This window comes from Tetrao urogallus, assembly GCF_951394365.1.
Source record: "Tetrao urogallus genome assembly, chromosome: 6".
NCBI lineage: Eukaryota > Metazoa > Chordata > Aves > Galliformes > Phasianidae > Tetrao > Tetrao urogallus.
Genome location: NC_136819.1, coordinates 21,825,708 through 21,851,724, shown reverse-complemented (window position 1 = coordinate 21,851,724; position 26,017 = coordinate 21,825,708). Strand labels below are relative to the sequence as shown.

Sequence of the window (26,017 nt, the reverse complement as noted above, 5' to 3'; positions counted from 1 at the left end):
TTCCCATGTCCTTCCAGGGGCTCTGCTCCCCAGTGCACCTGAGAGACATTTGCAGGGCATACAAAGCTGAGAGGTGCCCTGGACATCGCAGAATTTCATGCCAGCATGTGAACGTGCTCAGAAACATCAGCACAAAGCTCAAGCTGCTAAGGAGAAGGGACCAGAGCCAGGCTGGCACCACCACAGCCAAAATCAGGAGCTGACTCTATGCTAACACCAGGGTTAAATGACCCAGGTCACAGGCTCAATAGCCCTGAAGATGGTTCTCCAACAGTAGAAGCACTGATGTGACTCTGACACCACAATTAGGAGCTGTGCAGCTTTAAGGCACAGTTCCCTGTCCCCTGGCACCGGTTACACTAATTGCACTCATTAAATACCCAGAGGTGCTGTGCTCCATGCTCACAGGCTCAGGCAGCTGGCGCTGAGGCACAAAGCCGGCTGGAGGCAGCACCAGAGCTGTGCTCAGGGCCTTGCTGGTGTAGCTCAGAAAGCCCAGGGCCACGCACTCTGCTCTGCTCTTTCTCTCCTCATGCTCCCCGCTCCCTCCCACACACACGCAGCCTGCCAGTGCCCACTGGCTGCATCCCAGCTCTACCACACAGCACCTCTGGGTGCTTTAGGCTGTGTGCCTATGGAACGGAACGGAACGCTCAGCCCACGTCTGCAGCCTGGGCAGTGGGTGGCAGCCTCAGCAGCCTTTGAAGCAGTCTCAGTGAAGTGAATTTAATGCAGTGGTTTCGCAGCCCTTACAGGATGGATGTCCACGGTCCTAAAAACCATGGCAAGAGGAACCTTCTTAATTCACAGCGAGGCGGTCAGGCACTCAGCGTGGCCTCTTTGGGACAGAGCTAAAGCACTTTGTGCTTCTCTGCTGCACAGGGCAGTGCTGGGAAGGGAAACACCAGCCTTCACCTGGGCATCTCCTGTTTGCATATCATTTGCTTTGAGAAGCAGCAGCAAGTTGTTAACAAGGAACTGCTGAAGAGGAACTTATTCAGCCTAGCCACTTGGGATGGCGTTCTTACCTCTGTATTAACATCCAGCCCGTTCTGTCTCTCAAAAGCATTGTTTCTGAGCACCCTGCTTCTTGAAGCTGGATCTACAGGCGCAGAGAGCAGTCCTGGGTTGGGCACTGAGGGCAGCTGGAGGTCACAGGCTGATGAGGGAGCAAGCTGGAGCTTACACACTGTGGGCACAGCTTACTGCTTACAGTTTACCCCTCCTGCCCAGCCAGGCTGGCTCTCGCATTGCACAGGATACTGTAAGACTCTTCTGGTACTCAGAGAAGTTATGGCAGGACTGGCCCAAAGGAATCTTCCCCACACCACTGCTGTCCCTCAGTTCCCAGGCAGAGGCAGCTCTGAGCATGGCTCCCCGTGCTGTATGGTTCATTACACCACACCAGGCTGCTCCCGGCCCATCTGTCACACTCACCTGCACCTCTGCCACCGAGAAGCGGCAGCGTGGGGTGCATCAGTGTGGCAGCACCCGAAGGTAGGATGCAAGGAACCTCCTCTCCACCTCTCACTGTAGTGATATTGGTCAGAAGCTTCCAATAACCACCTGGGGTAACCCCGGTAACGGATGATTGCAGGGCCCCAGGGGAGCTGTCAGCACAGGGATGCTGCCACTGGACTGAGAAATTATGGCACGGAGATTCCCAGCCCTGTGATTTGCCTCTCGCTCTGCAGAGAAATACATGATCAGAGACTGGGAAGCCTCACAAACACTCATGCACCCCAGAGTGCCAAAGAATTCACTTGTCCCGCACTAAGACCCTTTGCCCATCAGCTCCAGGTGAATCTCACCCCTCACTACTAGATGGCAGCTATAGGAGCCCACATCGGCCCCGGGTACTGAACCCGTGCGCAGCACTATGCAGCTGTGGGCAGGGAGGAGGGGCGGGAACCCTCGGGTAAGAGCAGAAAGTCAATGCACCGAGCCACGAACTACACCTGCCCGTCTGCGGCAAAGCTTTTGGGCACAGCCAGTTCCAAGCAGTCCTTAAGCATCAATCCAATCGAACACGACCATCTTAACAAAGCAAACGAAGTTGCGTAAGGTCAGTCCGCAGCCCATCTCCGTCCCATCGGCACTCCGCGAGCGGCAGCAGCAGCAGGGGGGCAGGGCACCGCAATAAGGACGGCCCGGGGATACTGTGCAAATATATCGGATTTTATTACTCTTTTATGGAAATAATAACAGACATTCAGGTAGAAACATATTAAATTAATGCAGTCGACAGTCTAAATGCAAAAATAAATATAAAGTCCGGCAGCTCAATGCATCTAAAACAGCTCATTTCTTCTAACGGATAGAAAAGATTTTTTTTTTTTTTTTTTTTTTTTTGTCTTTTAGACGGAGAGTTTCATACAATCAAATAGAAACGAAGGTACAAGCGCTTTCTCAGAAAACACCGCGACCCGGCAGGCAGCGGAACCTCCCACCGCCGGGTCCCCGCCGCCGCCGGGTGCAGTCCGCGGGCCGGGCCGGGTCCCGCCGAGCCGAGCCCAGCCGAGCCGCCCCTCAAAGGGCCGAGTCCGAGTCGCTGGAGTCGAGGCTGTTGCGCAGGCGGCAGCTGCCCAGGCGGTCCCGCTGCAGGCTGAGGTTCTGGGTGCTGCGCCGCAGGCACTCCAGCGACTGCAGGAAGGACTTCTTGGCCTTCTCCTCCTCCATGGGGGACACCCCCTCCTCCTCCACCTCCTGAATCTCGTCGAAAGTCACCGGCTGCGTCTTGAAGCGCGACTGCCGCGGCCGCCGTGCCTTGCCGCGGGCGGGCCGGGCCGGGCGGGCGGGCGGCGGGAACTCCTCGGCCACGCAGACGAAGTGCGGCATCACCGCCTGGTAGCTGGAGCAGACGCCCAGCAGCTCGGCGGGTTTGGCGGCCATCCTGCCGCCCGCGGGGCCGCCCGCCGCGGGGGCCGGGGCCGGCGGAGCGGGGGGAGCTGCCTCGGCCGTGCCGGGCGACGGTGCCGGAGCGGAGAGGGAGCGGGAGCGCCGCGGAGCCGAGGAGCGGTCGACGAGCGGCGCGGTGCCGAAAGCGGCGCGGTGCCGAAAGCGGCGCGGTGCCGGGCGATCCGATGCGGTGCGACGCGATGCGACCGGAGCGCGTCCCGCCTGCCTCAGCCGAGCCGGCTGCGCCCGCTGCCGTTATATAGAGCGGCGGTGCCCACGCGGGAGCACGCTCGGCGGCGGCGGAGCCCACCCGCGGCCCCGCCGCCTGGCACCGCCCCGGCCCCCCGCCCCCGGCGCCGCCTCTCCTCCACCGCCCCCCGGCCGCGGGGGAACGGGGCGCTGCGAGAGCGCGGGGCGGCGCGCCCCGATCCGCACCGCACCGCCCGCGGCCCCCCGGCTGAGAGCCGCGGGTCCGGCGCTCAGCCCCGCAGCGCTGCGCTCGGGACAAGCCCAGCTCCGGGCCGGGATAAGGCACTCCGACGCCACAATAAACTATGGAGACCGCCTAGCACCACCATTCCGCGACCATCGCGCAGATCTCCTCCCACTTCTGCCCCTTTTGATGCGTTTAAGCAGGTTTAAGTACCTGCTTCGGTTGACCCTATGTCCTCTTATCCGAAGGATCCTAAAATTTTCCATTCCCCGCAGTCTCGGCCACACTGGTGATGCACAAACAGAGCCACGGACAAGAAATGGCATACACGTAGCACTGAGCTGAAATAAGAGCCTGTAAATGGGCAGAGGCTGCAACCACACCTCAGAGCCGCTCAAACCAAGGGGTCACAGAATAAGCCGGCAGCATAGGGCATAGGGCAGCATAGCGTAGGGTTACATAGGGCAGCGATGGGGACAGAGCTAGGTAGAAGCAGAGAAGGAAAGAAGGAGGGAGATAGAACCTGATGTGGCTCAGTTGTTCCCTATGCAGGGCGAATGTGAGAACAGTCCACTCAGACACCCTCTGGCAGCTTCACCCACACAGAATATTGCTGAGGCCTGGTAAGGAGCTGAGCAAGGGCAGTCCCACTGCAGCCTGGCTCCAGAACATGGGGCTGGGAGTGAGGTATGGGCAACATAGGGCAGCACTGCCAGCAACGCTCCAGCCTCGATGTGAGGAGACATCTGGCTGCAAGCATGTTCCTTGGCTGCTTGCAGTAGCCTCAAGGCCAGGCTTAGTCTGAAGCCTTTGTACTGGGAGATACAATTAACTTAATAAGAGAAAAAGCTTTTGGTTGATCTCAGTGGCTAAATGCATCCCCTGAGCCCAAAGTGCACAACAAGGCTTAGAGTAGGCCCATCCCTGGATCTCGGCTCTGCCATCATAACCACACCAGGGCCAGGGCCTTCGTCCAGGGGTCTCTGGGGCTGAGCTCTTCTCTACAGCAACCCAGATGTCCTGGTGGTGGGGCAGGACACCTCACACCCACACCAAGCCCGGTGAATGCATCTGCGCTAGCAACAAACTCAGCACCAGAGGATCCCAGGCCTTGCTGAGAAATTCAGCACTAGCAGCCCCAGCCCCAGCTGCCCTCCAAGTTTGTTGAGCACAAACACAAAAGTTTCCTTTCAGGTAAAACCTTTCAGGTACCTGAGAAGGCAGGATTATAAACGGTTCCGGGAAATTTCAGTGTTGAGTTGGGAGCAACATCACCATGGCAATAACCAGGAAGCCTGAAGTTTTTAGTTGAGACAATTTGAAAAAAAATATCCTGTGACATAATCCCCCAAGTTAGGCCTGCAATGCGCTAATGTAACAACTATATTTATTCCGGCGGCTTAAATCATGCCTTTAATCTGGGTGCTCCTGGTGCTGAAACGCGACCTCACCGCCGGGATGGCAGAGCCTGCTGCCAGGGGGCTCCCATGGTGGGGTGGTTCTGTCACATAGTGCAGAGCTGAGGTCATCCTTGTGCACAGGGCCCGGTGCTGCTCATCTCTGATGAGGTGTGCTGGCTACACGAGGCCCTTTGGAAGCCTGATTAGAGCCTGTCGGCTGGAGGTGCACAGCCACTGTCATCTGTGGCAAGCAGGCAGCAGCACCCTGGCTGTGCTGAGTCCCAGCGCACTGACCCTGCTTCTCCCTCAGCCAGCCCGCGGCCCAGCCTGACTTCTCATGTGCTTTGTGCCACCGTAACTTGTAATGCTTCCTTCTACCCACTGGACAATGTAGAGACCAGAAAGTTTGAATGCATTAATGCTCCTCAAGAAATACACTGCGTTATTCTTTGCTTTGAATTATTTTAGTTATAAAGCCATAGCTGAAATGAAGCCAGTACTTCAGTAGCAGCCACAGGATAACAGTGTTTGGCTGTCATCACTCTACTTCTAATTAATGGGGTAATACAGCTCATTGTTTTCAAGAAGAGCTGCAAAATGTTCCCTGACGGAAACTGCTATGCGAGTTTCCTCTGTTTGGGCTGACGGGGTCAGGGCAGGCTGCAGCTCCTCCAGCACTGCCGCAGACGCAGCAGCACGCGAGGATACACGATGGGAGCACGGCTCGACAACAGGAGCTGATATTTGGGGGGATCTGCTGCTTCTCTCATGTTTTAAACACTTCAGGTTAAAAACCCTAAGCTGGGATCCACCTTTCCAACTATCATCTCCCAGTTCCTTCTGTGGCTACAGCCACTGCAGAGAACCCACGTACTTCAGCAGAACAAACTTGTCCTTTCCTCTCCCCTCTCCTTTTAAGCCTGTTTGTAAGTAATTAAGACAAAAACCAGCTCCATTCTAAGGATAAAAACACTGGCATGTGTTGCACAGGCAGGAATTGCTCTTGGTTGAGTACCATCTGACTGGGTGATCCCTGAAGTCTTGCTCAGCCATAGAAAACCCTCCTGAGCAATAGGAGCACAAGCTGGCTCTGTTCCTCTTGGGGAACCTAAGCCAAGTGGCAGCCTTGTGTGATGGACCTCTGTGCTCAGTTTTCTGGTAACAGCCTTCAATTTACTCCCTGCTTCCTTCACTTAAAGCAAAGGAAAGATGCACCAAACCCATCTTCTAATGCACGGAGACACATCCTCATCGTGTGGGCAGCCAGAGAGCTGCCAGCCAGCCCGGGTGCTGCTCTCACAGGGAGATCACACAGCGACCTAAAGCTGCACAGAATGGTGCACAGGAAGAGGAGGTAAATCAAACAGGTCAGCAAGCGAGGAAGCCCACATCTGTCATCCTACTGAGCGATGGCCCTCTGGGAAGGGCCCATGTTTTTACAGAGACCTGCTGGTGAGCCACTACGCAGTACTCACGAGTCACTCCCAGGTATGCCAAGAAAACGAGTGATAGCTGCAGGATCCCAGCAGCAGTGAGGTGCAGGAGGACAGGCCGGTGAGCTCCAGTTTAAACAAATGGCACCAGTTGCTATGGAAACCTTGAGCATTTACAAAAAGCACTTCAAAAACAAAACACAGTGAGGCAGATTTCATATCTAATCTGGAAATGTTTATGACCAGAAAAGGCAAAGCGGGTGTTAAATGCTTTTTAGCTAAGTCAATAGCAGCAGTACTTGACAAGGAGGCATTATGGATTTGCAGCACCCATCCCAGAGCTCCTATCTGAACTCCCCAGGAGAACAATCTTCTGCACTCAGCCAGTGCTGCAGTATGAATCTTCTGGCTCCTTAACTCCTTCCTGGCACCCCATCTCTCTCTGAATTGCCGCTGGCAGAAGCAGATTTCAGGTAACTCAACCCGTCAGTCACGACGAATAGAAAATATATAGCTGGATAAATCTGATGCAGGAGAAATAAAATTATGGATTGCTATAAAGTCAATGAAAACTATAAAACGTAATATTTTTTTTTCCTGAAAGAAGTGGTGAACATTGCTGTTGTTTTTAAACAGAACGTGCTCAGATCAAGCAGGTATGGCCCAACAGCACAGTATTTATTCAGCTGTACTCCAGCCTCATCAAGAGCTTATGCTTGAACGTTCAAGTATCCCATGATTAGATGTTTACTGCAAGTAGTCCGGTGCCACAGATTCCTGATACCACTGTGGTTTATTAATAATGCCACTGCTTATGTATGTGTTAAATGAACAAAGGGTTATATATTATTGATGGAACAACCCTGTGCACCAGTCACAAGGAGGTTGTTTTTTTGGCTGGCTTGTTTTTGTTTCTTGTTTTCTGTTTCTTTGTTAAGAACAGCTCCATTCTGCATATTCTCTAGGATCAAAAGACAACACTCCATCCTTACCAAAGACAGCTTCTATTCACCTACTCCTTACCATCAGGACTGAGAGTTGTATTTTGGAAAACGTGGCAGTTACTTGGAAAAGGCAATCTGTTGGAAAACCACAGGGAATGAATGGTTTTGAGGAATGCAATTTTTCAGCTTTTCATGGAAAAGACATCCATACTCTGCTGAAAAACAACACGTCACAATGAAGAAACAGGAAAAAAGTAGAAGCGCAGTTGATACCTGCTGCATCACACACCTGCTGCAGGGAGCGTATGAGAAACAACTAGAGATAAACATGAACAAATAACGTAGCAGTGGGGTTGGGACAGCAAATGGCTACGAAAGGCAGTTTGGGAGAGATGGCAAGAATACGGGGAAATAAGGAAAACAAAATCCAAGAGTGCTCTGTAGGCAAAGCGGCTCCTAACATCTGCTCCACTGCTGGTGGATTCTGGGGAGAACAGCGAAAACAAAACTGCCCAGGAAAAATCCCCTCTCTGAATCCTTTGTGTACGTAAAAACATTCGGGTTTGGATAAACCCAACAGCCCTGCAATACAGTCTACTTTAAATTACTGTCACGAATTCTGAGTTTAAAACTTTTTCAATAAGCTTTTGGCTGGGAATGCCGTACTGTCAAAACAATTCTAGGAAGGAAGTAAAGCCTCGTGACTGGAAAATAAACCTCTGGATAGTGCTTTTAGAGGCACTGCTTTCAAATCCACGTAACGAGGGAAAAATTTCCTCCAGCTATCTATAAGTTGGACACTCTACACATTTACCATCTTAAATGAACATCACGCTGTGCACTTGATTCCAGTGGCAGAAACACCCAGATGTACCACCTGAAATTTTCAGGCTGGCTGATTTCCCACGAAAAATCAAGCCTTTTGGTATCACAAAACAACACCAGAAGCAGGAATCTTTTAAATGCTACTTCTGCACACGTTCACTTTGAGAACCACAAGAGTGCTCGCAGCATTAAGGAACAAATCTCTACAAAGAAAATGTCCCTGCAGAAAGACCTCCTGAGGAGATGTGGGCTGAAATCTCCTCTGCTCTAAGCCATTTCCTGCTGTTCCGGCAGGCAGGAGGCTGCAATCTGCTGCCACCTGGCTAGGGGACATTTTGGGAGGAGGTGGGGGGGAGGAAGGAAGGACCCACAACACCCAACACCCCATCTGGCGTGAAGAAACCTGACCTCTATGCCAACTGTTCCCCTTGCAGGACAGGGGAGGAAGGACGCCACACGCCTTCTCCCCACTGCCACTGGTGTGGAAAGAGAGCAGCACAGAGGGGACAGCAGCAATAAAACGACATCACCCCAGGAGAGAAATATGGAATACAGCAATTCTCTTGTAAATTGTTTTATTTTGGGGTAAACCTTTGTCTTCTCACAGCTCAGAGCAAATAAACTAAACCACAATTTGCCAACATCATAAACTGAAGCTGAGAAAGTAAGCAAAAAACTGTTTTTCCTCAGCACAGCCCTGCCATCAGTCACGCACCAGGGCTTCATTGAATTCAAACCAGTTGCCATTTCCATAGGCTGAAGTTTGGGGATTTAAAGGTTCCCAGTAGTCCCCAGCTCCTACTCGTTCTAGCAGCATGACTACAGGTAACACAGTGTGAACAAAGGTAGCTTGTCTGAGCTGACAGATGCTGAAATGTTACTTTGTCAGAATACCTGGAGAAGTCTGCAGAGCTCCTTGGTTAAGGGAAAACACTCTCTGTAAGAACTGCCAAAACAGGGCATGCATATGGGGTAATAAACAAAATATCAGTTACCTGAACAAAATAAACATTAAAGGAAATGGCCACCTGCTTCAATGCTCGTTCTCAGGAGGTGCATCACAGAGCCGAGAACTGAGGTTCAAATTGAAGGAATTAACATCAAATTGAAAATATATTTCTAAAAACATATTTCTGTATGAACTGGGATGAAAGAGGAGACATTATTAGATAACAAAGAAGGTTTTCTAACAACATTCATTCCTTTTAGAAGAATAAGCTATGTCTAAAGCTGTTTGGTAATTTAGATAAAGAAGTTGTTAACAAATGTGGCTGATACACAGGGAATTAAAGAGCTCAACAGCCTGTCCTGTAGGTCATCGACACCTTAACATTTGGGCATAACTGAATATTGACTATCTGACCACACTTGTCAAGTAACAAACTTAAAGTACAGAAAATGTTGACTAAGAGAAGACAGACATCTTTCCAACACCAACTTACTCTTGCATTAAGAGGTTTTCTAACATGTTACACAGCATTGAGTATTTACTCATGCTTGGATCCTACTTGAAACAGAACATGAAGACACCCCAAACCAATGTTCTAGGTCAGTACAGCGGGTTCCATTCAGCTGCAGCAAGAACCAGGCACACAGGGTACCTGGCTTAACATCGAGGTAAGCAATCGCCAGCTTACTGGTTCCTAACAACAGGTAGGCCAGGCAAACTGGTACAGCAATCTAGAGCCAATTCTGAGCTGCTGACTGCTCTGGTCAGTACCTCTCAGAGCTTCCATGTTAAGGATAATTATCCTTTTGCAAACCAAGTGTATGATTTAATATCACCCGAAAGCACACCACTTCTGAAAACAAAACAGCACAGCTTGCATAACACATAACTTCTGATTGTCAAAGATCTTCGTGACATCAGTTCTCTTCCCCATCAGACATTTCTCAGAACTCCTTCCTGTAGGCTTCTTTTGAATCTGAGGCTCTTGATCTCCTGCGGTTCACATTCAACAATGCCCAAAGTGCCTCTTCACTTCCAAACTCCATCAGGTTCCGGATAAATGATCCTAAAGGTCAAGTTTATACGTGCGTCTCTGGAATGGTACTCCTTAGGTACTCGATGCTGTGAGCAGCATTATGGAAAAACAAACAAACATCCATGAGCTTGTGCATCTAAAATACAGGTAATCAACGTAACGAATTCTAATATTCTGTGATGGCTCTTTATTTACCTTTCTAAACATTCCAGTAAGACAAGATATCCACATTCTGACTACTCAAAGCCACTGGGAAAAAAAAAAAAAAAGGTCTTTGCAGATTACTGTGGGTTGTTAAACTAAACTGCCATTCTTTTTTATGTATTCTAAATTCCTAAACTGATTTTACTCTTTCATCTGCAGGCTGTAACTTTCACTGAAGACCTGCAATGAACACCTACATGGTGAGACAGTTCTTATTATCACTTAGCAGCTGAATAAAAACCCATAACTTTTTTGGGGGGTACTCTGAAATTCTGAAGTAATATTAGCACATACTGAAATATCTGTTCCAGTAGAAAACATGTATTCCACATCTTTACAGGAATGCCTTGCATATATTTAGAGAACTGCACTGGAAGTAAAGCGCAATAAGCAGTGCCAACGAATTCTTACCTGCCAGTCCTCCTGGGTAGCTCCTTCCATCATCAGCAGAGTCCCATGATCAAGCGGGATTCTTAGTCTCTCTACATAAGTATAGTCTCCATTCTCTTCCTAAAAAGAAACAGTGCACATTGAAGTAGATGAGTGCATTTGGCAGAAAACCAGACCTCCGTAGCAGAGCTTAAAAAACAGGGACATGGGAGGAAGAAAGGAAGCTTCTGCAGGATCAGGAAGTCTAACTAAACTTCTCTGCAACCATATTTCATAGAGAGTTCAGGAGCTGAGCATTTTAAGGATGAAAGAAAGCCATATTACATCTCACTGTCTGTACAACACAGTTCAACAACTGCTTCCTACATCCAGTGCAAAATCCTGGCTGTGACTCTTTTGGAGACATCCACACAAATTAAACTGCTCTGTGTGGAAACATTCTGCAACCATAATGGCAATGCCAATGGTTAAGTACTTCATCAAAAATGAACATCATCCTTTTATTCTGAATTGGTCCCATTTCTGATTCCAGACACTTGCTGGTACAGTGCTATCTGCTACATGAAGAGTTCTTTCCCATTAAAAAAATCTTTTTCCTGTAGTAGCTTGTAAAACAAGTTCCTTAAAACTTCATTATCATTAAGCAAAACAGATTGCTTAACTAGAAGACATCCATCAAGCGCAAGACTTCTACTGAGCTCTCAGATGACATATGAGAGTTTTAAAGGATGAACACTTCAACTAAATGAAGTTGCACCACAGCCCTGGCCTGACACACATGACATCATTCAGAACAGGAACTCCTCATCTCCAATTTTGCATCAGACCAACACAGGGCCATTGGCACATGGCTCAGGGAAGCCAATTACACTAACATACTTGTCTTGGTCAATCACCACAGTTACCCCCTCACGAAACCACACTGTGCCTGGCACCAACTGTCTCCCATGCCACATGGGCAGGTACAACACTCCATGTACTCTTCTAATATTTTCTGGTGTTAGCCTTCAACTGTTGCAAAAATCTGATACAAACCTTAAGCAACTTCTATTCAGCATCTTGCCTACTTACCCCTGGTACTCTAATTACTCATTTGCATTAAAGTACTGAGTAGGAAAAACACCATTTTTCCCCCAGTACAGAATCTAAGTACACAGTTGGCACACTGACAATGTCTGCTGCCAATTTAGAACGCTGCTTAGGAAGAGTGGAAAGCAACTCTCTGAAATGAGGAATTCAGAGGTTTCAGACAGAAAATTGCTCTCAAAATACTGGGAGAGGGAAGGGAAAATTTGTACACTACTGCATCTCTGGAAGCAGAAACACAGGCTTTTTTTCCAAACAGATCACCAAATCAGTTTTTTCTTCATGCAAAAAAACCTCGATTGAGGTAAACTCAAATCCCAGTAACAAAAAGCATCATCTGACATAACTGATTTTGCAACTTCCTGTTCATGCCTAGGACTGGAAGTTAGGCTCAGTGTGACAGAACATGGTTATTCACTACTGCTGGTGCAAGGGGCAGTGCTGGCTGGCAGCTCCATGTTTGTGCCTCTCTTGGTGATACCCGCAGGCCTGAGGCTATTCCAGCAGTTAGTTACGCTCATTAAACCTCCAACATCAGGGAGTGCTGAGGGCACTGAGAACCACTTGTAGTATTTTCTTTTTCAGAAGGACAACGTCCATTTGCAAAATATATTGCCGAGCTTCTGGAATTATTAGGCATTTCTCTCACTCTATTAGAAGTACTGCACAATGCCATTTTTTTTTTCTTAAACATCTAGGGAAACAAGGAAAGAATTTCAAGAACAGATTTCATAAACACGACTGCTGATGAAAAGCAGTGAAATATCACTGCATGGCTGCTTTTTCATTTCACAGGATTGCACCATTTCAAAGGACAACAGTGGACTTATTTTTAACGTCTCTTGTCTGCTGATCATAATTAAAATTAATCTTTTAAGATTCAGGAGAAAACATTCTTTTGGCTTAGAAAAACCAGTATGTAAAAGCAGCAATTACAAAATCAAAAAGGAAAGATAGAGAAAAGATCTGGAAGCCAGAGTGCTGGCTCCTGGACTTCTGCTTTTCCTATTATCTTGAGCATGATAATTATCCTTACAAACTTCAAATCTTTCATATTTCAGATTCCCATCCCTCTTTTCCAGTTTCCTTCTCTACCACCAATTGTGGAAGCTCTGTTTGTATCTCCACAACAAACAGGGCTCATCTGTGAGGGCTGCTCCAAAAGTAATGCCTCCCATATTATTATGTTGGCCCATGATGTTCAGAGGCAGATTGCAGCAGAGGTTGAACCTTCCCACCAATATCCCATTACATTTGGTGCCGTGTGACAGATGGCAGCAGAGGGGCACTCTGACAGAATGACGTTGGACTTGAAAGTGTGTACGAAGCAAAGGTGTGCCACTGAATTCCTCCTTGTGGAAAACATGGCACCCATAGGCACTCACTGATGATTCCTGAACATCTCTGGAGACCAAACAGTGAATGAGAGCACAGTGAGGCAGCGCATGGTGCATTTCAGCAGTAGTGACAGTGGGCCACCTCTGCTAGTGCAGACCATTACGAGTGTTCATTGCTCATTGCTGGTGAAAATGCACAGCTAACGGTGGTGACGGTTGAAAAACACTGTTTTGTAGCTGAGATTTTACTCTATCAAATAGCGTTGTTATGCTTTTTGTATCTGTTGTAGTTTCCACAGAAACAAACAGAAAGCATTACTTTCAGAGCGCTCTATGCATCAATCATTTTGCATTTTTGCCTGTTTATTCTCACCACCTTGCTGACGTCCTCAATGCAGCTCTTTTGTGCATTCAATGAGAAAGAGTATCAGTGCTATTGCTGTTTCCTCATGTAATCCCCCTGCCTCCTACACAGGACTATCTTTAAACTCCTGCTGCTGACCTCGCTTTCTGCAATTGCGGCAGCCTGAAGTTAATTGCCTCTTCCTCTCTGCTTGTCTATAGCTGCTCAAGCCCTGCCAATACCAGCAGAGAAAGGCACCTCCTCTACAGCTGCTGTTGCCCACAAGTCTCCCTCCTGCTAATCCACTCATCCTAATCCAAGCCTTGGTTTCTACTGCGCTCCATGCACTCCCATGTCAGTCTTCAATGGCTGCAAGGACACCAAAGCTTATTTTTCTGTTTACTGAAGTAGCTGACTTCCACTAGAACAGCTACGCAAGGGCAGCAGGACCTTATCTTAGCGTTTCACGTGAAGGACAGACCCACGTGAAGGCAGGATCTCAGAATGCCACCAAGACTGTTACCTAACATGCACAGAACTCCCTGCAGTACCCAGCACCCCCCAGTTGCCATGGTTACCAAGGCCCACAGCTGCAGTGACTTAGCCCAGGCCTCTGTGCCCTCAGCTGTGGGCACAGGGGGCTCCTGGAGCATCACGTGGTGCCCTTTGGCTGAAACCTCTCATGGTTCCCACAAGGACCCCATCAGGTACCCTGGCACTGCCTGAACTGAGAAGTGATCAGCAACAGTGAAGCGGTCCAAACGAACAGAAAGGGCTGTATTTTAGAGAAACAACGCTTAAAAAACTCCAGTGGGTAAAGATAAACAGTGTCTGGCATTGTGTGAATTTCCATGAAAAGTCCCTGTAGCGACTCTAGTAAGACATTTGCTTCCAAAAAACAGATGAGGCTTTTCTCCTTCTACATGTGCTGGGCTGAAATCTGAGTAGGAATTATCTTCTGCTTACTCAGAGGGGAGGCGATGCGGATACAGGCAGGCTCTGCATGCCTCCCTGCACTCCTTCCCCACCTATTACATGGTGAGCACTTATTCATCCAGTACAGCAGGCACCAAAAAGGAAAAAAACAGAGGACTGGACCTTTCCTTAAGCTCACTCTGGAATCATTTTCGAATAGAAAATAATAACACTTGAAGCTAAATAGCTTCCCCCTTTCCTTCCACCCCACCTCAAAGGACATAAAGATTTCCTTTTGTGGCAGCTTCAGAGTGGCCTACGTAAACTCCATCAAATCTCTCTGGTGCACATGTAAAAATCTCACAAATCTCACAATCTCACAAATGCAAAACAACCAACTCAAACAGACACCAATGTGACTTGTCTTCTCTATAGGTGATTTAGGAAAATAGGTTTTTATTCTCTAATAAGTCCATCGATGTTTCAGGAGGAAATATGCTTGTACAGATGCACTCTAATATAAAGCAAAGTCTGCAAAGGCCCTGCTCTGTTGTTCCCCAATGGCAATACAAGGTGTTACTGACTTCTGGTACATGCTGTTTTGTACCCAGTACACAATCACACAACAGGCAATTGCTTTTACTCTTTTTCCAGCATCACTTACCACAGCGAGATTCTACCACAGTACTTCTCAACCTGTATTTTCATTATGTCTTCCATCTCAGAATACTTAAAAGCACTTACCTGAACAAAGAGAAATGACGGCCTTTGAAATACTAAGGTCAGTATTATTAGAATGCTGGTCTCAAAGAGTTTTAACATGGGGAGGAAAAGGAATTACTTCCTCTTTGCCTCCCAAGAGAAGACTGCCTCCAGAAAACCTGATGCACAACTAATGGCAGATTTCAAGCTAGATAAGAGCCTGAAATGCCTGCATTGACTGCTAGTGCAGATTCACCCTTCCTTAGACTACATCCCTACTGATATAATTTGCTTTTGAACGAAGCAATGATCAAACTTCAATTGTCTGCAGTCAACTTTAACTTTCTCTTAATTAAAAATGAGAGTGCTACATTACAATAGAGCACAAAAATTACTTCTTTGCTGGTACAGCCTGAAAGGTGGTAATTTCTATCAGAGACTCTAGTAACTCCCACTTGGCAGAGCACCTTGTGCCATAGGATGCTCAGAAAATTGCAGGCTTTTGGAACGCGCAAAGAATACGTAACATGACGTACAATTCAAGTACAAATTCCCTTAGGCACAGGATATACAGCTAATAGCAGCGTGTTCAAACATCACTCTGCATGTGGGCATCTTACTTCACAAACAAGTATGTCACAATTGCAAAAGGAATACTTCAGATATAACAAGAGTGAGCTAGCCAGAAAGAGCAGATCAGAGACACTAAAGAAAAAAAATGAGGAGACCTGATGAGTACATGTATGAAAAATGATCCAGCTCAGGAAAAAGAAAGGAAGAAGCTATCTATTACAGACCAAAGAAGCTGGTCAAGTAAGACTGGGATAGATTGAATTCCCCCTTTACTCATAGTGGATGTCTTTTGAATAAAAAGAAAATGAAACAATAGACATCTCGCCTAAGAACTGTGCCTAGTTTTTAAGCATAAATTGCACAGTTTATACTGAAACCTAGGTGGCTTAGATTCTGATCCATTGAAAGGGAACACATGCAATCTAGAAACGAACTCAAGCACTATTTACAGCTTCCCAGAAGAATGAACTTGCCAGCTGACATTTTGTTAACATCACAGCATCCAAGACACTTCCTCATGCTATGCCCAGTGATACAACGCACTGGTTATGTGATCTCCTGCTCAAGGACCACTGGATTAAACTCCTTTCACACAATACGGGATCTACAAACTAGAGAACTGGTGAAAAACACAAGTTATTTAGCTTTCCAATTGAAATTGTGATCCGTTCTGCTCAGCTGGGTGACCCACGAGAGGCAGATTTCAGTACCTCAGCGCACAGTTTTCTTACACATTGATCATCTCCACCTCTGCTTTCTGAACTAGTTTATTCAGAATTAATAATGACATAAGAGCAAACTTCTTCCCTAAGATCCAAATTGCTTCCCAGACTACGTACATACATATTTAAGAAATAATAATTACTCTAACCAAAGCTCACTGCAAGCATACTGCCGCATAAAAGAAGACACGCAAAAAAGACATCTGAAGCAAGATACCCTAAAATAAGGCTTGGGTTCTCAACAAAGGAATGTGTGATTCCTTTACTTCAATCAACACGCATTGCAGAACTAGTGTGTGAAGCTGGCCTGTAACAAAGCATTTCATCTAGAAAAAGTATTCCTTACAGAATCAGCAACTAACCCCCGAGAGGATGTTCCACACATGCTTCCCATCCAAGTAATGATCCCTGTTTATTCTGTGAAGTGTGATACCAGAGTTTGGTATCTTAGGGGAAAGAAATGAGCAGTTCCTTCCTGCTGTTCTCTCTCTCTCAATCTGAACATACACAAGTCAGAATGCAAACAATGCAAAGGGGATTTTTACTTACAAGAGCAGTCAGAGCTACTCTGCATCCCACGCATACTATGAATTACACAACGCTTACAGGAGTTTAACAAAATGGTATCAAATCTATGGTTCGTTTACACAGTGAAAGCACCCTTCTAACATTACTGATGACAAGGAAAGGGAAAGGACCTGCTTACGGCAAAGCAGTACCCAGGCTGCAATTACACTGCTGTGCATTATTTCAGAGCCATTCCATTCCCACCTTGAAATTGTCACATTCCACGCGATGGACTTTTTGCTTCCTATACTTATTCCACAGAACTTCCACTAAATGTTTCTAGTTATTAAATTATATAAACAGAGGGAAAGCACTGAAGAAATGACACCATTGAGTGTACTCACAGGGGAGGGTTTCTTCCTCATCTCAAAGATCCGAGTGGCACCAAAGCTGAGCGAGGCAATGACGGGATTTTTTCCCAGCGATGGCTCATCATCACTGTGCCAGTCCACACTGTCCTTCTCATTTCGGTACAGGTTGCAGAGAAGGGAGTTGAAGGTATGGCCACTGAACTCCTCTATGTGCTCCTTTAGCATGGTCAGCACAGGATGCCACTGCAGTCGGCACAGGGGAAGTAAGATAAATGCAATGAAAGCAGGCCGGCATTAGACACAAGAGGAAAACTACTCTTGGATAAGAAACAAAACACACTGCACTTTCACCACAATAAACTTGAAGCTGAACAAATACCTCTGCACAAACCTCACTGAAATTTTAGCAAAGCATTCTGCAAAACATGCTTATGTTACCCTATGGCTCAATACTAAATCAAAAATATGAAGCCAGTTTGCTTTTCACACTGATGTTGGCAGCCACCTCAATTAACTGAAAGGTGAGAAAGTCAACAGAGTAAAACTTGCTTGATCTGACCATAAGCAAACAGTAACAGCTCTGAACTAAAACAAAAGCTATACAACCTCTCCCATTCATACCTCTCTTTTCAAATTTTCTGTCCAAGCCAGAACAGTTTAACATATGGGTCTGACAGCATCTGACTGACTTAAGCACTGCTAAAAAAAAGTTGGACTTGGTGACTAAATGACACTCAGCTCCCCGCAGCTGACACGGATCCAGAGACAACAGTTGGCCAAACACTGGCACGGCACAGCCTTCTGTTCCAGGTCTATTGGCACTGCTTGCTGAGCCCAGCTCATCTTCTCTTGGGGTTTTGACTTCAGCACTGTAACTTTTCAGTGCTTCACAAAAAGAGTATCACGGGCCCTGAATTCCAGCCTTTCCTTTGCTGATATCTTACTGTGTCCATAGCCTATGGCAGCTATGCACATTCCATTACAACTCAGCCCAGTGAATCATTACTCAATGTTATAAACTTACATCATGGCTTTCATCTGTCAGAGTGCTTTTAAGCACGATATAAGCTAAAAGAAAAAAAAGGCTTAAAGCAATGTAGGCCAGAATCTTTGCCCATTACATAAGCAGATCAAGAGAGGACAAAGAACTGACTCCAAACCTCTGAGTGAACACTGGAAGGAAGAAGAACAGGCAGCAAGAATTAATTCCCAGTACCAACCTCAAATAAGCAGGTATGAACCCCCTTCCTTCCATGCTCCCCCACATTTGGGGGTTTTTAACCTATTGGCTACACTGCAGGAACCTTCAACATGTCATCTTTCTGTTTGGGGGTTTTCTAGCTAAGTCACCCCTACAGTGACTAAGCATCCTATGAATAATTAACTATACTTGAACATGGCTTGTAGCTATGAGACATAGGGAAATCAGTAGCAGATGTCAAAAATGCTACAGCTTGTACTTAGTTGGGTTGCCTGAAGGAAATCCACTGGATCTCAAGTACTGCAGTATGTGGTGAACATGCAATGCAATGACAGAAGAAAGCAATGAGAATTATTGAAAGCACTTTTTAGTGACCCACTGCACCGGGTTCTTCAATTCCTACCACAAAAGTGGTATGGGTGAAAATGTTACTTTGTCAATTTTACAATTCAGTGGAAACTTCACTATAAACCAGCAGCTGTGGAAGTCATGCTATTATGAAACATTACTGCTTCTCTAACTACATCTCTGCTTATAAAAAATTGTTCCCCAAATACCAAAATTCACTTAAGCACTAGCACTGCATCATACTTAGCGGTGCTGCCATCACACTCATTCTTACCAAACAAAAAAGGAGGGTCACAAAACTAATTTACTCCTATGGACCAGAAGATCAAGGCACGTAACTGGCTTTGGCCAAGCTGCATATCAAATTACATTTGCTTTTACTCAGGATATTTCTGTGCCATAAATGCTATTCCACAGGTAAGGGCAGTGCTATGTACACCATCCACAGCTTCTTCAGGCTGCAGGAACTTGCACCTACAAAGCTGAATAAAACGTCAGAGTGACAACATGCAGTCTACCCACATATCTGTCCATGGCTGTTCCCATGGGCAGTTTCCAGACAGCGGCAGGGCTGGTTGCCACTTAAGTAAATTTGCTGGTGCAGGTCACTGTCCTTTTCACAGCAAAAAGGAGAATGATTCAGGGATCAAAGACTAGGTCAGCATGTATGACTTATTTGGTCTTTGCATCTCTGGGATAAAAAAACTAATTAGTGTTCCACTGAGTGCTAATTCTCAGCTTCACATAAACGAGACTGAGACACTGAACTTCAGGGCACATGGGCTCTATCTAACCTCTAAGCAGCAACAGCTTCCACAACAGGCAACTCTGAACTAGATTTAAATCATTAGCATACAACAGAATGATTTTGTTAATGCACTTCAAAGCCCTAAAGTCATTCTGCTTCTAGAAGAGTCCAATTAAAATAATACTCAGTGAGTAAGCAAAAAAATGCCTGTTATCCCACCACAAATTCCACAGGCTTCCAATTATGGAATTTCTGAGACTACAAAATCTTTATAACTCATCTTGTTAAGTAACACTTTCCTGCCCTCAAACTGAGCTTTGCTGGGGAAATGTTCCCACCAACAGCAGTTCTGGGACTCAGGACACTTTTTGCATGCCATACAGCCTTCAACAGTCACAATTTATGGTTCAGAACACAACAGACTACTGTCTTGGAGCTGTGAAGCAAAGCAATACCAAGAAATAAGCTGATAGGACAACATGCTGGAAGCCAGAGAGAGTAACCGAACAGGAACAAAGCATCAACATGTCACTTGGAAGGTTTCTGACCATTCCAAAATAGCATGGGAAATTATGAACCATCTGAAGCTGCTGAGCAAGCACATGATGCGCTGAATTTCATAACGTTCACACAGGAATCAACAACATGCCTACATTCTCATTTCAGCTGTGTTGAATTGTATTGAAGTGTTTCTAAATGCAAATATTTCAGTATTCAGTTGATATTATCACGTCTTTACAGTAAAAAACCTCAGTATGACTGCATATGCTGTAAACTCAGTATGCTACATGCTACATGTATGCTACAGTCTTCAACATTACGATGCGTAATCACACACAACAGTTAGGAGTTTTGTCCAAAGCTACATAGCAACCCAAATCCCAAACTTTGAACTAAACCAGAGAAATAATTCCCTTTTCCCAACTTTTAGTCACTCTATCATGTTTCTCTCAACCAGTCCACTCATAACACTTATTTTACATAGTTGTCCACATTCCACTACAGGCTGATCACAAAGAAATTCTGATATGTTCTAGATAAAAAGAAGACAGAAGAGATTGATTGACTCTCGGTCTCTGCAGTGTTTTTATTTTGCAGACAACAGTAAAAGGAAACTGTGCACAGATACATACATGTGGGTTTGGCTGCATTGTTATCCTGGAGTAAGTGTAGGGAAGTTCCCCATACCAGGAGGTAAGCCGTGGCTCCTCAAAAGATCCTTCTGAAAAAAGAAAAAGGAAGGCCTTCTCAGTTGCTCTATCACAGGCCTTGAAAATAGAAAGATGCAATTCTGCCACAGAAACTTCATCAAAAAGGCATGACCATCCACCCTCCTTAAATTTAAAAGTCACCCCTTAGAAATCCCTGAGCCTTACATAATGAACCCAAGAGAAGGAGTATTACTCAAGAGCAGGCCTTGTGCTACATTTTTGATCCCATGCAAAAGGGATCATCTTGCAAAAATCTTGGAGCCACATCAATTTTCTCATCCCTATGCCAGACAGGGCAACAACTGGGCAAACTAGATAGTAGATAACCACAGGACAAGGAGAAACGGTTTTAAGTTGACAGAGGAAGATTTAGGTTGGATGTAAGAGGGAAGTTCTTTACAGAGAAAGTGGTGAGATGCTGGAACAGCTGCCCAGAGAGGGGCTGTGAGTACCCCGTCCCTAGAGATGTTCAAGGCCAGATTGGATGGGGCCCTGGGCAGCCTGGTCTGGTATTAAATGGGGAGGATGGTGGCCCTGCATGTGGCAGGGGGGTTGGAGATTCATGATTCTTGAGGTCCTTTCCAACCCGGGTCATTCTGTGGTTCTGTGAAATTAAAGGTAAAATTACACTGAAATTTCATTTATAATCATAGGTTGCTTTGGATTCTCCCAGTTGCAGTACCCAATACACTGACCTCAGCTGCAATGTACAACCACAGCAAAGCATGAAGTGGAAAGGACTGCCACATCAGTGGGATTTTACAGAAGCAGGAAGCAGCAAAGCTGGACAAGCTGTCACGTTTTTGTTAACTGCATATGCATTTCGGGGTGTAATATAAACACCAGGTATTTTCAGCTTCTGAAAAGACTACCTTGGTTGCTATTTCTCATGTTTGATAGGTGGCATTCTCCATTAAACAGTACCTTTATTACCAGCTAATAAACACACACATTGAAGAAATTTTCCAGCCGCGTTCAGTAACTACTCCAATATATTCTTTTATATCCATTGCTGATTGGAAAGAGAAATCTAGATAGAACTAGTGCCCCTTAGTGAACAAATCCAGAATAGCAGACTCTTACCGAGTACTGCCACCAAAAGTCAAAGACAAGGGAAAATAAATGTGCTCTTCTGGGATTTTAAGCAAAAGTGGAAAAAAATATAATTGGTAACAGAACACAAAGAACACAGTTTTTACATCATCACTGGGAGATGGTAAGAAGAAATGGAGCACAGACTTAAAGGAAAAAAAGAACAGGAAAAAGAGCTGGAGACAGCACAGAAAAGAAAATCCTTTAGGGTTTTAAGATAGAAAGGCACCCTTACTTTCTCTTCAATTTGAAAAGATCTGATACAATTGTGTATAGGAACATGGTGATGTAGATCTAAAAAATAAGCAGCAGTACACCTCAGGTATGCACCGAAGACCTGGAAGGCAATGTGCAAAGGCAATACATAAATGAAAAACAGGCAATGTGCGGATTTTGGTGCAGAAATGGCATGGAGATGACCTGAAAAGTCAATCTACACACCTTACCCTGCCTGGTGTGAGTTCTCTGACCCCATGGTATGTCTTGGAGGAGTTGTTCAAACATCCAGTCTGCCTGTTCCGAGTCAATGAAGCCAGGAACCAAATGAATCCTAAGGAAGAACATGTATAAGAACACAAAGGAATAAAGGCTTCTATATATGCTTCGATAAAATATTCTAATTTACAGGATTCCCAAAGAAGGTAAGAATGCCTATAACACAAACAGAGAAGTCAGCAAGGGCTCCTGCTGGATCTTCCTCTAACCAACTATGTCTAATTGTTTTTCAAACCTACAAAACATGATGACAATAAGCCACAGTCAGCCATGTGCTGAGCAAAGAACAGCATTCTTATCACACTCAATAAATTAGATATCTCCAATTACGGTACTGCCATCAACACACAGTAATTCCCCTTTATTCCCCATGTCCAGGAGCACTGGATGTCCTACGCAGCAGACGTTAGAGCTGCGTTCTTCTTTTTGGTGCTGCTCAGAACTACGCGAGTGCCTGCTGCTTGAGAAGCAAATTGCTTGCAGAGGTGCTCTGAGCAGATGAGCACAGAAGGGCAACGCGCGCCTCCTACAGCCGGAACTATGCAGGGACCAGATTGCACAGAGCTGCCTCAACACCTCACGGTTCAACACAAGCACAGAACAGGTTTCTGAAGGTGTGTTCTCCACTCACCTAGAAACACCGGTTGGACCTTTGCTGAGCTCATACACACCGGGCTTGCTGGGGGTACAGAAAAGAAAGAGCCATCAGACCAGCCAGCAAGAAGAGATCTCACACCGAACAGCACAGACTGTAACTGCTGTAATCTTGTGCTAGGAGAGCCTTCTTCAAAAAACAGCAAGGTTTGTGTCGCTAAGGGAAGCAAAAGTGTTCTGAAGGGGTGATCAGAATGAGGCAGCAAAGGATGCAGCAGAAACAAATGAGTTTGTGCCCGCTTCCTGCTCCTCACTCCCACTCTTGTCCAGCCTCAATACACGGTTTTAGGGCTCTAGAGGCGAGTAAATGAGGGATCCCACCAGGAAATGAGACACCAACGGGACAGTACTCTGACCACTATCCTTACAGTTATGGCTACATCAAGAGCATGAGTTCAACTATAGATGCAAAATAAACAGGTACCAATCAGAAGACAGATACCATTGTCCTGCCAATAGCAAAGCATTCATCTGTCTGCAAGACACAGAGAAACCAAACCAAATGTATGTAAAACAACATTTTAACCACTGAAACAGGGAGTAGAGCAGTTCTTTCCTCTGTTGCAGGTGATGCTACTGTGAAGTATTACTTACTCTCAAATGAGCTGCTTGTTTCTGCCACTACCTCATTTTTCTACTAATCTAGCTCCATACTTTATATCCCTTTTTGCCTAAACATCCCATAAGTTAGTCACTGTCCAGCATTGCTCCTCTGTCAAAACAGTTGACCAGCTCTCTCAATCATCACAACTTGTTTTGCATTGTGCTGTATTCCAGAAAGTTGAAAAAACAGAATTCTGTGACCTCCTCTGTCCTGCACATACAATCAGAGCATAAACCTTACAATACTACCTACAGCACACTGTCTTAATGACAACAGCATCTCAGTTCTGATTCCTGTGTATTAATTTGTAAAAAATCAACCAACAAAAAAAAAACAACAAATCAAAGGTCAGTGAATCATCTCTGCATGTTTTAACACACTGAATTTGCTTAGTACATAGAGGCTACGTTACTGCTACTAGCAAACAAACAAAACAAAAGAACATATGGCTGTAACATCATATTAAGATGGAAAGTTAAATCATGAGAATAACTGTTACAACGTCTAAGAGCTTCTGGGGAATTCAGCTGCTATTTCCACCAATATTTTTGTGAATCTTGACAGGAACACCTCTCTCAAGAAATAGCTCTACTTAAGGGACTGTTCACTGCCACACCAGTAGTGTGAGGGCTTTGCAGAACATCTCATCTGAATTGTGTCTGCTCTGCATGGATACCCACCAAGCACCATACCTGAAGTGGATCCCTCAGCATATAAATGCTGGATCTGAACAGCTGGATCTGTAGCCTGCCTCACAGGAACTGCTCATTATGAAAATTCTCTCACGATAGGCAAACTGAAGCAAATTTAATTTTGAAAGCCTTTAACTTCACCATGGACCACCACACCCCTTGCCACACTTCATATCAGTTCTACTCTGGGAAGATCCCCATTTTTACACAAAGGAAAAGTGACCCACACCACTTGAGAATCTAGCTTCACTATGACATTAGCACGTACTTTTTAAACCTTCAAAGGAAGTGCTGCTTGAGTTGCCATGCCAGCTACATACCTATATACCAGCACATCATTTCCAGCATAGTTTACCTGGCAGTTTTCTAGGAAAACGTACACTGTTTACCAAAGCAGACGTGTTAGTGGTTCTTATTCAAGAATCCCCTACTGTTTCATTCTATATGAAAGCTGCAGTAACTACTAAGACAGATATGAATTCTCCTAACTATTGCCTCAGCTCTGGACAAAAAGGTTCACATTTCATACTGAAATTTCTTTCAAAGGTATGGATGCTATAAGTGGAAAAGGAATGCTTTTTTAGCAAACTCCCCCCGTTGAGCAGGGCAGAAAAGCTGCAGAAGGGCCGTTAAGTCTGCTGCATACTCACTCTATCACGCCTGCCTCCGGAACTCTGCGTTCCACCTGAAAGGTAATCAGACAACACAGGGTGAGTACTAAACGTTCACATACCTGACACACCTCAGCCAAACAAAGCCCACTGCCGCTTGTGGTGACTCTACATAGATGAACACTGTAGCGCGGATGAGAAAAACACCACTGTACAGCTGCTAAGCTGCAATATAACCCCTCCCCTCCAAACCTTCACATGCAGCCAACCTTCCAGACTGATTTTAACAACCAAACGCCCCCTTAAAGGACACCCATTAATAAATTATTTGGATCTCTGCAATACTGAATTACAATTTAAAACATTTTAGCCTTACATTCTGAAGTAAATTTTAGCTTTACATTCAGAAGTAAAACTACAGAGCAAGGAGAGGAGAAACAAACAAATCTCAGCCACAGTGAACGAGCACAACATAAGGCAGATCAGACCGCAGGAGTCAGCGGCTTAAAAGGCACCGTGGGATGGCCGTTCTTAAAGGCCAGATGTTTAATCCAGCCTAGATGAGCATTCTGGCCGCCCCGGGGATGAATGCTTCTCTTCCCCGAGCTCAGTGCTGAGACACGAGGTGGTTCTGACAGCGAGAAGCAGCACACAGCAGTACGGAGGAGGCAGGGCTCTGCCTGAAGAAAGGACCCTCCCAGAGCACCTCCAAACGGCTTCGCGGTCTCTCTGTCTAGACTGAAGCCAAACGGATGGGCCACACGATTTCAAACTCTGCTTGGTAAACGTCTCCGGACGTTCAGCTCAGCTCAGCTTCTCATTTGTTTTCAAACGTCAGACCGCAATCTCAAAGCCCGCAGTTTTTCGGTTTATTGTGGAAAGTTTCAGAAAGCTTGGCTAGAAACCGCTTCGCTTTTACCTCTGACGGCTTTTCGAAGACAAACTGCTTCTGAGAGCGGAGCCGATCTCTCCTCCCCCACGCCTGCGCGCCACCTGCGCTGGAACGGCCGCCGGCCTCGGGCGCCTTCGGTGCTGCGGCAAAGGGCAAAACAAATCACGTGAAACTGCGCTCCAACGCACGGAAAGCGCAGCGCTTCTCGCGGAGCCCTCCGTTGGGCACCGGAAGAAGGGAGCCCTGCCGAAGAGCGGCTCCGGTGCTCGGCACCCAGCGCGGCCGCCGCCCCCGGCTCTGCCCGCCGGCCCCAGCCGCCGTCCCGCCTTGCCTGCCAGCCGCCCCGCCGCCCCGCCGGCCCAGGCGCCCTGCACGCGGGCCTGCCGCCGCCTCTCCGCCAT

The 26,017-nt window shown here is 46.3% G+C and overlaps 2 protein-coding genes across 2 annotated transcripts; both read right to left on the bottom strand.

Moving 5' to 3' along the window:
* Positions 1 to 2,529: 2,529 nt before the first annotated feature.
* On the bottom strand, positions 2,530 to 2,892 carry LOC306947944 (uncharacterized protein C11orf96 homolog; the record flags this gene model as incomplete). The annotated part of the gene is made up of 1 exon (XM_079537406.1): positions 2,530 to 2,892. The coding sequence occupies one exon, from the start codon at positions 2,890 to 2,892 to the stop codon at positions 2,530 to 2,532; it is 363 nt and encodes a 120-aa protein (XP_079393532.1).
* A 7,019-nt stretch (positions 2,893 to 9,911) lies between these two features.
* ALKBH3 (alkB homolog 3, alpha-ketoglutarate dependent dioxygenase) lies at positions 9,912 to 26,017 on the bottom strand (the record flags this gene model as incomplete). Its single annotated transcript, XM_079537829.1, has 9 exons — positions 9,912 to 10,004; positions 10,534 to 10,632; positions 17,102 to 17,311; positions 20,499 to 20,587; positions 22,115 to 22,218; positions 22,795 to 22,842; positions 24,764 to 24,798; positions 25,644 to 25,756; positions 25,948 to 26,017. 9 exons carry the CDS (start codon positions 26,015 to 26,017, stop codon positions 9,912 to 9,914), a joined length of 861 nt encoding a protein of 286 aa, XP_079393955.1.